The 14,458-nt window shown below is 39.1% G+C and overlaps 1 protein-coding gene across 3 annotated transcripts in view; it reads left to right on the top strand.

The window, feature by feature from the left end:
- SMC2 (structural maintenance of chromosomes 2) overlaps positions 1-14,458 on the top strand; it is a 150,533-nt gene that overhangs the window by 77,842 nt on the left and 58,233 nt on the right. For all 3 annotated transcript variants that reach the window (XM_071665525.1, XM_071665524.1, XM_071665526.1), the window contains exons 5-8: positions 3,612-3,722; positions 3,865-4,002; positions 7,032-7,172; positions 10,483-10,632. In XM_071665525.1, the coding sequence (XP_071521626.1) occupies positions 3,612-3,722; positions 3,865-4,002; positions 7,032-7,172; positions 10,483-10,632 (540 nt within the window). The remainder of the gene's footprint in view (positions 1-3,611; positions 3,723-3,864; positions 4,003-7,031; positions 7,173-10,482; positions 10,633-14,458) is intronic.

The following is a 14,458-nucleotide window of genomic DNA, read 5'->3' as shown; positions in this document are numbered from 1 at the left end:
GAGAATTCCAGAGCTTAACTGTTCAAGGGAAGAATGAGGTATCATAAAGGGCATTTCTCGAGTGGCCAGTCTATACACAGAAACTGGGGAAAGTAGCAGCCAGACACATGCCTTACTACCAGGCCTTGGAGGCAGGGACACATGCAGACAGCTTATAAATACAGTGGCCTAAATGCTGCTTACAGAAAAGGGAGAGCAACAACATCAAGGCATATGGAAAGGGATGGTGCTTGTGAGATGTTAAGTATCTCCAAAGTAAGAGAGTTGTGAATGAATGGAATGTGTAGAGTGATGAGACTTTGAATGAAGACAGTGTCTGAAAACTTAGTGTATGGTATTAAAAGAAATTTAAGTGATATGGCCCCTTTTATGTAGAACACCCTTTTTGTACTTTACAGTTATAGTATGTCATTACATGCAATCTGCCCCATGATTATCTTCATCAAAAGCAACAGATTTCATATTTCTGAATTGCCTTTTTGAACTGTGTAGAAATGAAAAATAGTATCTGACAGGATTTACTCATAGGACCATTGCTATTTTTGACCTATGTAATTGATTTACCAGGATTTGAGCCCTACCTAAAAATGAGAAAAAAGAAAAAATATTAAAGGTAATGGACATGGCAAGCTACAGGTGGATAGAGATGTGCTTTGGCATTGGTTCGTGTACTGGGCCAGTGACATTCAACTTAATCAAATGCAAAGTTAAGAGAGGAAAACAATAAAATGAGGCCATGGTCCTGTTTCTGGTCTCATAGTGGTATATGTGATTGTTCTATGGCTTCTCAACATTTATTTAGTTTTTGATTTAAAAGATAGCTGGGTGAAAGGCACATTACTGGGAGATGACATAGAATGAAACCAAAGGGGAATATCACCTTTGAAAGCTAACTACGAAAAGATTTGGGAAATATGTGTCCGAGATGGATCAAAGATATAGTACTAAGCCTTTTATTAGAGAACTACACCAAAAGCGTTTTACAGCAGAGTGATATATTTTTCCATTTCAAAATTGCCTTAAGAAACGTGGAGAAGAGGATCTATAGAAAAATTTTAACAGTGTGATCATAGGGTGGGGGCGGGGGCGAAAATCCTGGGGGCCTTGAAGAATGTGTGGAAGTCGAGAACATTATCTCGGAAAGCAAAAATGGGTATGTTTGAAGGAATAGTGGTTCCAACAATGTTGTATGGTTGCGAGGCGTGGGCTATGGATAGAGTTGTGCGCAGGAGGATGGATGTGCTGGAAATGAGATGTTTGAGGACAATGTGTGGTGTGAGGTGGTTTGATCGAGTGAGTAACGTAAGGGTAAGAGAGATGTGTGGAAATAAAAAGAGCGTGGTTGAGAGAGCGGAAGAGGGTGTTTTGAAGTGGTTTGGGCACATGGAGAGGATGAGTGAGGAAAGATTGACCAAGAGGATATATGTGTCGGAGGTGGAGGGAACAAGGAGAAGAGGGAGACCAAATTGGAGGTGGAAAGATGGAGTGAAAAAGATTTTGTGTGATCGGGGCCTGAACATGCTGGAGGGTGAAAGGAGGGCAAGGAATAGAGTGAATTGGAGCGATGTGGTATACCGGGGTTGAGGTGCTGTCAGTGGATTGAAGCAGGGCATGTGAAGCGTCTGGGGTAAACCATGGAAAACTGTGTAGGTATGTATATTTGCGTGTGTGGACGTATGTATATACATGTGTATGGGGGGGGGTTGGGCCATTTCTTTCGTCTGTTTCCTTGCGCTACCTCGCAAACGCGGGAGACAGCAACAAAGTATAATAAATAAATAAAATATATATATATATAGTTTTGGAAAGAGGGGCAAGTATGAAGTCTGTTGGGGATGAGAGAGCTTGGGAAGTGAGTCAGTTGTTGTTCGCTGATGATACAGCGCTGGTGGCTGATTCATGTGAGAAACTACAGAAGCTAGTGACTGAGTTTGGTAAAGTGTGTGAAAGAAGAAAGTTAAGAGTAAATGTGAATAAGAGCAAGGTTATTAGATACAGTAGGGTTGAGGGTCAAGTCAACTGGGAGGTGAGTTTGAATGGAGAAAAACTGGAGGAAGTGAAGTGTTTTAGATGTCTGGGAGTGGATCTGGCAGCGGATGGAACCATGGAAGCGGAAGTGGATCATAGGGTGGGGGAGGGGGCGAAAATTCTGGGAGCCTTGAAGAATGTGTGGAAGTCGAGAACATTATCTCGGAGAGCAAAAATGGGTATGTTTGAAGGAATTGTGGTTCCAACAATGTTGTATGGTTGCGAGGCGTGGACTATGGATAGAGTTGTGCGTAGGAGGATGGATGTGCTGGAAATGAGATGTTTGAGGACAATGTGTGGTGTGAGGTGGTTTGATCGAGTAAGTAACGTAAGGGTAAGAGAGATGTGTGGAAATAAAAAGAGCGTGGTTGAGAGAGCAGAAGAGGGTGTTTTGAAATGGTTTTGTCACATGGAGAGAATGAGTGAGGAAAGATTGACCAAGAGGATATATGTGTCGGAGGTGGAGGGAACGAGGAGAAGAGGGAGACCAAATTGGAGGTGGAAAGATGGAGTGAAAAAGATTTTGTGTGATCGGGGCCTGAACATGCAGGAGGGTGAAAGGAGGGCAAGGATTAGAGTGAGTTGGAGCGATGTGGTATACCGGGGTTGACGTGCTGTCAGTGGATTGAATCAGGGCATGTGAAGCGTCTGGGGTAAACCATGGAAAGCTGTGTAGGTATGTTTATTTGCATGTGTGGACGTATGTATATACATGTGTATGGGGGTGGGTTGGGCCATTTCTTTCGTCTGTTTCCTTGCGCTACCTCGCAAACGCGGGAGACAGCGACAAAGCAAAAAAAAAAAAAATTGCCCTAAGTAAGATTATGCATCATTATTTTGTCCATTCCACTTGAGGAGATGGATTTTCATAAGAAGGTCCAGTAACAGCAACAATTATTGCACCTGAAGTTAAGGGGGCTAAAGTACAGTTAATGTGAAGTGACATACACTGACAGACATAATATGTCATATGTCAGTGCATATGACAGTTCCATGTGTTTTCATAATAGCTTCCATTCATATTATTTTACATTTGTCCAATGCTCTTGAACTTCCTCTATTTGTTCATGTAAATTCTTAACACATGCTTTGCCATTTTGGCCTGTGCTGTTATGCCCAATGCACTGGATTGCATTCTATGTGGTTTTCTGTTAATCTTAGATTTTCATTTTCATTATAACAATTAATGTAATGATCATATATTTCTTAGACTTAAATTGAAGCAAAGAAGTTGCACTTACATAAAAAAAAGATGTTCAGCTGAATCTTTTTGTGCTTAAGATTTTTGTAAGAAACACCTTTTCCATATATTCCTCTAGAAAAGTCATTAGAGGTGGATATATGGGGAGATATGAGAGAATGTATCGGTAAGAATTGGTGTAGGTGGACAAAGGTAACAAAACAAGTATGCAAGGTGGTGTAGTCTCATTGGTATTGAATGTATGCAGCGTATACTGTACAGTTTGCTTTAGTTTTATAGACTGGCTTATTAGATATGAATATGTGTTGAGATCTTTCAGATTATAACATACTGTATTGATTGGGGACTGTTCAGAAAAACCCTTGGTGCTTTATTGTTATAGATTCTTGCAATGATTGAAGAAGCTGCTGGTACCCGCATGTATGAATCCAAAAAGCAACAGGCACAGAAGACAATTGAAAAGAAGGATGCTAAGCTGAAGGAGATCAATGATGTGAGTTAATATAACATGATAATGCTGTAATGGTTGATGAATTAATTTTTTAAGTGTTTAGATGGATATCTTGCAAGATGCTGCTTAAGATACACAGTGAACAGCAGTGAAATTAATTGATAGAATCTTTTTCTTGTAATAGATCCTTCAGGAGGAGATTACTCCTACACTTAGCAAGCTAAAGGAGGAACGAACCATGTACCTGGAATTTCAGAAAGTGCAGCGGGAACTAGAACATCTGACCAAGCTTTATATTGCTTATAAGTTTGTTTCAGCACAGGTAAATTTTGTGGTCTGTTGTAGTATGATAATGGCTAGTAATTAATCCAATGAGAGTTTAGCATCCATGCCCTTTACTGTTCTGTAGGGTTTGGGTCGGAGACTTCAGTTTTGCAACTTAATTCTTACAAGAGATGCATGTGGCCTTGGTTGTATTGCTTGCACCCACGTATGACATGATATGCATATTTTTATGGCTGCATGGATTATTAGAGTTTTGAGTGACTAGTGATGAAGGTGAAGGTTGTAACCATTTCTGTCCTTTGGTCTGTCCTGCGAGCATTAGAGATTAGGATAATCAATATAAAAATCAACATTAGGCCCTTACAACCATCATTGTTTCTGATGAAGTGCTGCCCTTCCCCACCCTTCACTAACACTTAGCCATGAATCTGCTTTTGGCTAATCAGGTACCAGTATGCCGTTAACTTACTCTTCCTAGCTGCCCAAAAGCCCAGAATTCTTTAGGATTCCCACCAAGACATCTGGTACCAGACTGGCTTTTCCATTCCATGGATCAGTATCCCGATTGTTTTCTTTTTCTTGCATTCATTATATATTGGAGAATGATCTGCTGTGTGCTTTGGTCACTTTTTAGGATGCTTATGATATTATATTGTTTATCCAGCTCCAGGACCCCTTGTATGGGGCCCCAGCAGTTTCAAGCTACAAGCAGAAGTAGGGAAATGATGGAGTCATTAGGAGAAAGAAGCTCAACAAGACTTTATTCCCTTTAATCATCTGATAGTGATACAGTCTTCATCCATTCCTGGCACTACCCCTCCCCACAGGAAATGGTCAGTGAGGCAGCACCAGGAAAACAGACAAAAAAGGCCACATTCGTTCACACTCAGTCTCTAGCTGTCATGTTTAATGCACAGAAAACCACTGCTCCCTATCCACATCCAGCACCCACAAACCTTTCCTAGGTTACCCCAGACGTTTCACATGCCCTGGTTCAGTCCATTGACAGCACATCGACCCAGGTATACCACATCATTCCAATTCACTCTATTCCTTGCACTCCTTCTTCAACACAGTCAGTCACAAGACCCTGGTGTACTGTAAAGAAATTCACTTTTACTGCACTATTCCACCCCCTATTTACGAAGCACTCCTGACCTGTTCTAATGAACTCCCATCCCTCAAAGAACACACAAATTCACTCCAGAGGCACTGCTCAAAAATCAGCCACAAACCAACTTCACACCTGAAAAGAAAGTCATGGAAACAGCTGCCTATCTACTTTTCACTTCCACTGATACAAGCAATGCAACTTTAAAAAACTCCTGCAACTGGCCTAGACAGCAAATCAAACTTTCACATGAAGCGTGTTTAAGGTTTTGTGTTATTTTTATGGTTATTAAATGTTTTCATGGATAGGGCATTACATAAGAATGAGAGTTTACATGAGTTACATAAGAAAGACCTGCTTGGCCCACAACTAGGTTGTCTTAAAAAATAAAAGATAAGATATAATGACAAAAAAAATTGTTCCACTCAGTAGTTTTTTAAGCTATCACTGTCTCCCTGCTGCTGCACATTAGCCCTCTAGTGTCCCTGTTACTGTTGTAGTTTATACATTTATTTCTGTTGTTTTTCTCAGAGCATACATGAATTTATAGAATATTTGTTTAAACAACTTTTGAGGGTATTTATACCTTTAGCATTCACTGCATGTGACAGTAACTTATTCCAGTGCTCAACACACCTATGGAAAAAGAGGCTTTTTTTCCACATTTGTGCTACATCTTTTAGCTTTGAGTTTTATTCCATTTGTCCTAGTAACCACATTTTCTTGTATTTCAAAAAGATGCTCATGGCTTACTTTATCAAATTTGTTCAGAATTTTGAAAGCTTGGATTAAGTCACTGTGAAGTCTATGTTTTTTAAGGGAGAAGAGATCCAATCATTTTAGCCTTTTCATATGCCAGATTTCTAAAGGATGGGATCAGTTTTGTTATGCTTCTTTGTGCTTGCTCTAAATTTTCCTTGCCTTTTTTATAGTTTGGGGACCAAAATTGGACTGCATATTCAAGGTGTGGCCTTATTAGATAATTATGAAGTGTGAGAATTGTTTCTGGTGTCTTGTAATCTTGTAATCTATGTTCCTGGCTATGAAACCTAGCATTTGGTTACCTTTTTACTTGCTGGTTGATACTGTTAGGTGTGTTTCAAATTGTTGCTAATGACAACTCCAAGGTCCTTGTCTTCATTTACTTTAGTTAGAGAGTTTCCAAATAATTGGTAGTCGTAATGTATATTCTCTCCAAAGTGAGATCAAGGTGGGGTGATTGTAGTACAGTACACATGAATGGAGGAACAAAATGGAAGTTGCCACATTTGCTCTGTACTGAAGATGTTGTATTGTTAGCTGAATTAGAGGAAAAGTTGGAAGAAAATAGGTTCATTTCAGTGATGTATGCAAACAGCAGATGCTGAAAGTGATATGACACAAAGTAAGGCACTAGTTTTTGAAAGGGATGAAGATGTTAGAAGAGTCTTGGGATTAAGTTGCAATGAAAGCACTGTATACATGAAGGTGGTGTAAATGAAAACATTTATATCACCTGATGAGTCAACTTAGTGTGCAAAGATGAGAGTAAGAAGTTTTTGTCAAAGTTTGTTAGTCCATGTATCATTTTCATACACTAGGCATGGGTTAAAAGTGTTTATGAATGGTATCAGAGGTGTATGTTTATGATCTGACGTATGAAAATTGGGTTGGAGTTAATGATCATGAAAGATTGTGTTTAAATTACTAGGAAACTGCTTATGGGCTTGCAGAGGGATGCAGCATGTTTCATGAAGTTGATGCATGATTGTCCGCCATGTTAACATGAGAGATATTGAGGTATGTATGCCTTGTTTGAGTTGCCTTCTATGAGCATTCTAGAAAAAAAATCTCAAAATTCATCTTGTGGCAGGAAGGCACATTGATTGATTGAGGACAAAAGCAATGTTCCATGCTTGCTTTGATGAAATACAGTAGCAATAAAAAGATTTAGTAAAGAAGTTGTTGTTTCACAGGAGACCAGCGAGAAGGCCCAACAGGAACACAAGGGAGTCAGGGAGCAGATTGATGATCTGCAGCAGCAAATAAGCAATGGCGTAAGAGAGATCAAGGAGTTAGACAATCATATTACACAACTACAGCAGATTCGTGATAATGTAAGTAACATACTTTACAAAAGTAAACATTCACTAGAAGAATGTAAATTTGTCATTCAGTTTGGTTTGATTTTTCTGATTGAATTGCATCATAGTACAGTTTTATACTGTAGATAATACCTGATATCGTTTGATTTGAATACACCATCACTGTTATTTGGTGATGAATTCCTGTTGCCATGAACAAAAGCATTTGTATGAAGGCACAAAGAATTCACTGGTGTATGCATACCATTGAGGATGTTTCACTGAAGTACAGTCTTTTTCATAGAACTTCTCACTCCAAAGGAGTCCACATTCTCCTGCTATTGGAAGTAATGCAGCTTTGGGCTGCAGGAGCCTTTAGAAAGGTCCTGGGTAACATCAGGACTCTTTCATATGAATAAATCCTGGGTAATTATGAATGAAAAGTAGTGTGTATACACGCACACACACATATTTATTTATTATACTTAATCGCTGCTTTCTGCATCTGCAAGGTAGCGCCAGGAAACATGAAGAATGGCCAAACCACTTGTACACATATATACATAAATGCCCATACGTGCACATATATATATACAAATCAACATATACATGTATACATACATATATACATACACATACACAGACATATACATATATACACATGTACATATTCATACTTGCCTTCTTCCATTCTGGTGCCACCTCATCCCACAGGAAATAGCATCGCTACCCCCTGCTTCAGCGAGGTAGTGCCAGGAAAACGGGCAAAAAAGTTCACATTTGTTCACACTCAGGCTCTCGCTGTCATGTGTAATGCATGGAAACCTTAGCTCCCTATCCACATCCAGGCCCCACAGACCTTCTCATGGTTTACCCCAGACATTTCACATGCCCTAGTTCAGTCCATTGATGACACATTGACCCCAGTATACCACATTGTTCCAGTTTATTCTATTCCTTGCACTTCCCTCACCCTCCTGTATGTTCAGGCCCCAATCGCTCAAAATCTTATTCACTCCATCCTTCCATCTTCAATTTGGCCTCCTGCTTCTCCTTGTTCCCTCCACCTCTGACACACATATAACCCTCTTTGTCAACCTTTCCTCACTCATTCTCTTTATATTTTCCCAAAAGTTTAATGATACTCTCTAACCCCTACTCTCATTTGCCCTCCTTTTCAACCCTTACACCATCATCTTGACCTGCTGCCACTTTCTCTTATATATCTCCCTGTCATTTGCCTTCTTTCCTTGCAAGTATTTCACTAACAACTTTACATCTTCATCTCGCCACTCACTACCCTTTCTAATCTGCCCACCTCCCACCTTTCTCATGCCACATGTATTTCTTGCACATGCCATCACTGCTTCCCAAAATTTATCCCATTCCTCACCCACTTCTCTCATGTCATATGTTCTCACCTTTTGCCATTCTACACTCAGTCTCTCCAGATACTTCCTCACGCAAATCTCCTTTCTAAGCTCATTTACTCCCACCACTCTCTTCTCCCTGACATTCTCTTCTTTTTTTGAAAGCCTCCACAAATCTTCACCTTCACCTCCACATGATGGTGATCAGTCATCCCACCAGCTGCCCCTCTTAGCACATTAATATCCAAAAGTCTCTGTTACATGCCTATCAATTACCATGTAATCTAATAATGCCCTTTGACCACATTTATTATTTTTTTATTTTTTTTTTATTATTATACTTTGTCACTGTCTCCCGCGTTTGCGAGGTAGCGCAAGGAAACAGACGAAAGAAATGCCCCCCCCTCCCCCCCCATACACATGTATATACATACGTCCACACACGCAAATATACATACCTACACAGCTTTCCATGGCTCACCCCAGACGCCCCACATGCCTTGATTCAATCCACCGACAGCACGTCAACCCCGGTATACCAGGTATACCACATTTATACATACACAATTATACATAGGTGAGTAGGAGAGATGGTCATTGGGCTAAATTGGATTACATGTTGATGACAGCCATGTAATAGAGAGACATTTGGATGTAGATGATTGCTGAGAGGGGCAACTGGTGGATGTCTGATCACTGTCCTGTGGAAGCAAGGGTGAAGATTTGTAGAGCTTCTCAGAATAGGTGAAACAGTGTTGGTGAAAAGAGAGTAATGAGTGTAGGTGAGCTTGGAAAAGAGACTTGTAAAGAAATACCAGGATAGATTAAATGTAGAATAGCAAAAGGTGAGAGTAAATGAAGCAAGGGGAGTGGGTGAGGAATAGGAGGTATTTAGGGAAGTAGTGCTGGCATGTGCAAGATATGCATGTGTCATGCGAAAGGTGGGAGTTGGGTATATAGTGAGGTGTTTCCTGGATCTTGTAGCACATACATCACTGATGGCACTCTCATCTGCCATGATTTAATTCTAAAAGAATGGTTTTCTTACTATAATAACACTGCAGTCATGTGAAAACATGGGCACTTGAGTTTGTTTAGGCTTTGGCCAAAAAGGTGTTTATCACAGACTTAGAGGCAGTAACTGGGCTGTGTCTTGTTTTCTTTTGAAATGTAAGTTACCTTTGTAGGTGTAAATGCATAGGTTGATACTGCACTACTTATTGATATGAATTAGTATGATACTATGTGTGTGTGTGTGTGTGTGTGTGTGAAGAGAGAACAATGTATGTTAGCAAGTTAGAGAAACAATGCACCAAAGTGATGTGAAACAGGCTGTCATAGTTCTTCTGACACCCATCTTCCTGGACCAAGGTCAGGATTTTACAGATGTAATGGAGTATTCCTTTACATCCCAAACTCAGTCCAGTGGGTCCTTATTTCACCAGACTAAATTTGCAATGTAATAGACTTTTACAGAAATGTCTGTTAGATCATAAACTTAGTTTGGCAGGATCCAGAGGACCAGATAGAAGCCAAATTACTGTACATTGAAGTCTTGGGGAATGGGGGATTACTGTATTAGATGTACTATTGTATCACAATAGATAAGATGCCTGCATGGCACAGCTAAAGTAGCTCTGCATGTGGTTGAAATCAGTCTCAGATGAACCTAGAGTAAATGATTGTGTAATGCAGGTGGAAGTACAGCCATCTTGGCAAAATCTTATCAAAGTAACACTTAAATAAGTAGACACACACACACACACACACACACACACACACACACACACACACACACACACACACACACTTACAGACACACACACTACAGACACACACACACTCACAGACACACACACACACACACACACACACACACACACACACACACACGATGAAATAGTTGTTAATGAATTTATTGAATACCATTATCATAACTGATAAAACTTCAGATTTTTGCTTTTCTGTAACAGGAGACAGGTGGTCGTCTTCTTGAATTGGAAAAAAGACTGAAAGAGAAAGAAAAGGCAGAAGCAAAGCTCTCTGCATCACTCAAAAACTTAAAAGAAACTTTGAAGGCGGAAGAGAAGAAGAAATTACAACTTGAGAAGTCTTTAGCTGATGTAAGTATCTTGATAGAAATGTGAAAATTGATTCTTTGTTTGGCTGTAGATGATTTTGTGTATTCTTTTGTTATATAGGAAATGATAAACACACAATAAGTCACTTAACCCAAATAACTTTCAGTAGTGTTGGGCTAAATTTATAGTTTTCATGATTTTTATTGTCATCAGGAGATAAAATGCATTGTCCTACTCACCTGAGTACTAACACCTGGAATGTAAGTCACCGGAGGTTATTATTAGTGGTTGTCTTTGTAGTTCTAGATCAAAAGTCTTTTTAGCAGAAAGTCAAGATGCTGTGATGATAAAAATGTTTGTATGTTTTTTAACAGAAATTGCAACCATTGGCAATAACATTTGCTTGTCCAAGGTAGCATTTGCAAAAAAGTCTATAATGATGTGTTAATTTGATGCCTACTCATAATAATTTTGCTTTTGTTCATGTTGTTTAATAAAAGATGGAAGTAGTTGAGATATATAAGGTATAGTTATGTTGGCTTGCACCTTATGAGCTTGTCTCGTATATGAAGCAGTACATTTTGAGAAAAATTATTGCATATGTATACTTGTCCAAGGTGGCATTTGCAGAAGAGTCTGTAATGGTATGCTAATTCGGTGCTTACACTAAAGAATCTTGCTTTTGTATATGTTGTTGTGATACGGATTGGAATTGGTTGAGATTCATAAGGTATAGTTATGCCTACTTGCTATTATCAGCCTGTTTATTTGGCATATGAAGCAGCACCCTTTGCGAAAATTATTGTATTTGTATAATTGTTGATAGTCATAGTTTGCCAGAAAATAGATATCTAAATATCAAGAATTGAAAACTCAACAGAAATAATGGTTTGCTCTGTTGGAGAATTCTGTATACCCTTTTTTTTATTTTTCAAACCAGATGTGAAGCATTGCCACCTATTACACTATAGAATATGTACTTATGATGGAAGAATGGGTTGTCACAGCTTGGGAGTACTGTCATAAGAACAAAGAAAGTAGATGTGAGGAAGCAAGAAAAGACTGAATGTTGGTAAAATGTTTAGTTTAAGAAAATAGATTGTGTAACAGATTGGCACTGGTTGCATTCTTCACATGGTCATAGTTTTACTTCCAAGGAAGACCAAGTTCAACCAGTCAGTTATTCATTTCTAATTAAGTTTCTTTCAAGTAGAGTAGGGTGGCACATGCAGAGCTTAACGCTTGTATTTTCATTTTATTGTATATTATCATATTTGCAAGATCAGCTACATCACTCAAAACATTTGCCTGTTAAGTTTGCTTTTACCTTTACCTAAGTGAGGTAATTTCTCTATTTTCTCCTTAATTGTTTGCCATTTCTTGCTAACAGGTTAGTGCCAGGAACAGATGAAAACTGGCCTCATTTGCTCACATCCACTTTCTTGCTGTCATGTATAATAAATCAAAGTCATAGCCCCCAGTCTAGAGCATGAGAAGTGTGTACTAGATTGCATGTTGCTAGGGGTCTTATTATCTGTGCCCAAAGTATTAACACTTTAACCACAATATACATAATTTTTTAGTACATAATCAGCTGCAGCATACATTACCTGAGACAAGATTTATGCATCACTTTTTAAGCCCTTAATTCCTCTAGATAGATATTTATGCAAGTTGAGCAACTCCTTTAGACAGAATTTGTGCATAACATTTTGTACATGTATTTTGTGACTGTCTGCTGAACCTGGGGGTAGTGTACAATAATTTCTCCCCACTGTCAGTCATTCTATATCAGCTCTGATGACGGCGCATTCTCATGAATTTTCTAGAAAGGAAATTGAGCCGCTTTTAGCTACATCAGAGGACCGAGAAGCAGATGATCGAAATTGCTTGATGATGATGACGTAGGAATATTAGACAGGAGTATTAAGTTGAAGTTGTCAGTAGGAACATCAGTAGTCTGATGGGGGGTAAAGGCTAAGTTGCATGAGAGTTCACTAGTTATGGAGACTCTGTTGCCATGGTCACCTCCATGAGGGAGATCCAGAAAGGAACAGGCATCAGAGATATGGATAGATAGATAGATAGATGACAATCTAAGGGTGAGTCTCTACAGGCTAAGAAGCTGCAATGGAGTTTGCTAGTTATAAATATACAATTGCTTTGGCCATCCTCTTGGAGGAGTTCCAGGTAGGAACAGGCATCTGAGATACAGCTAGTTGATGATCTGTCTTTGGATCATGTGGAGAGTGATTTTATGGACACTTATAATGTCATGGAGCTTCTAACATTGGAAATTCTTTGAGATGAAGCAAGAGGTGTTTCTAGCACATGTGGAGGTAGTGTTGCTATCACCTGCTTGACCTTGACAACTGTACATCACAATGATGCAGTTGATGATTTTGCAAACTAATAGTTTTGTTATGAGAAAATTATGTGTGAATCATATGTATTAAAACAAGAAAACATTTGTTTTAAAAGATAAAACAATGATAATCAGTAATCAGTTTTTGGTGTAGGTAAAGTAGTAGTGTTCATCGGCATTCTGTCGTATCACCTAATCTCTCTCTTCTCTCGATAAATGATCTCTCTTCTACTCATAACCATATTCTTTCTTATGCTTATGATTCCATTTTACATGCTTCAGCTCACTTTTCCTCCTCTCCTCCCTTTAATGTTTATTCTCCCCCTCATACTGATCATATTTCCTCTTTTTTTGTGGACCTGTGCATCATCTCAGTGTGGGAAAGCGATAACCTTTTTTAACCCCCCCATTTCAATTTCAAAACACCAATATTCAACACTTTAATAACATAAACATGTTGGGCTTAACCTTCTCCTTTCCTCTGTCCTATAAATTCCACATATTCAACATCACAAAGTCTGCTTCCCAAAAGCTGGGAATGTATAGGTATTGTAATAATTTTTCTTGTGAGCAGCTGTTTCATATCAAATGGGATTTTTATTTCCTAAGTGTGGACATCTGCTTACAAATCTGGTGTGGCTCATCCTCCCCTATCTATTAACTAGAGTGGAAATAAGGCTCTTCCATTTCACTAGTGCTCCTGTCATCACTTTTCTTTAACCTTTTGTTTCCTTATGCCTCACTGTTCCTGCTCTCTCTTCATTCTATAGGTAATTATTTTGTCCAGTGTTCTCATGAGCTGTCTGCACGTATCCCAGCCCCAAAGGTTTGGACTTTTGGCATGTGTTTGGCTGTTCATGTCACCATTTGTGTGTGGGGGCTGACCACTTAAGTATTGGCTGTTATGATATCTCTTATTCCCTTGAACAGCTAAGTTGTGGAATCCTTTTCCAAATTTTGTCTTTCCCTTTTCATATGATAGTCTTCCTTGAAGAGTTTATTTATTTATGATTATCTCAGGACCAGTTTCTCTGAAAGAGTCCTGGTGTTACCCATGACCTCTTTTTAGAAGCTCCTACAGCCCAAGTCTTCACTACTTTCATTAGCAAGGAAATTTAGACTTTTTTAGAATGATAAGTTCTTTGACGAGAATGTGCTCCCAGTGATACTGCCTCACCAAAGGTGAATTTCATTTGTGGTGCAGGGAAAGCCCAGTAGCACCTCCTTCAAGATTCAGGTGTACATACACCTACAGAGTCCTGATTTATTTTGCTGTACCATGTCAGTCACTATAAAAGAAAAATGAATAGACAACTGGGTTTTACTGTAGCTACATTTTAGGGGTTAAGTAAATCCTCCTTCCCTTTACACTGCTGTTGTAAAAGTACATGGCGAAGGGCAGGTGAGAAGGTTAGATTAAAAGATATAACTTGGAACATGTGAAAAACCTGTTTCAGAATTAGACCCCATCACTTTCCCTGATATGTTTCTTAGCCCAACTTC

The sequence above is a fragment of the Panulirus ornatus genome, chromosome 10 (assembly GCF_036320965.1).
Source record: "Panulirus ornatus isolate Po-2019 chromosome 10, ASM3632096v1, whole genome shotgun sequence".
NCBI lineage: Eukaryota > Metazoa > Arthropoda > Malacostraca > Decapoda > Palinuridae > Panulirus > Panulirus ornatus.
Note: the sequence above shows the minus strand (reverse complement) of the source record. Positions and strands in the feature narration are given on the sequence as shown.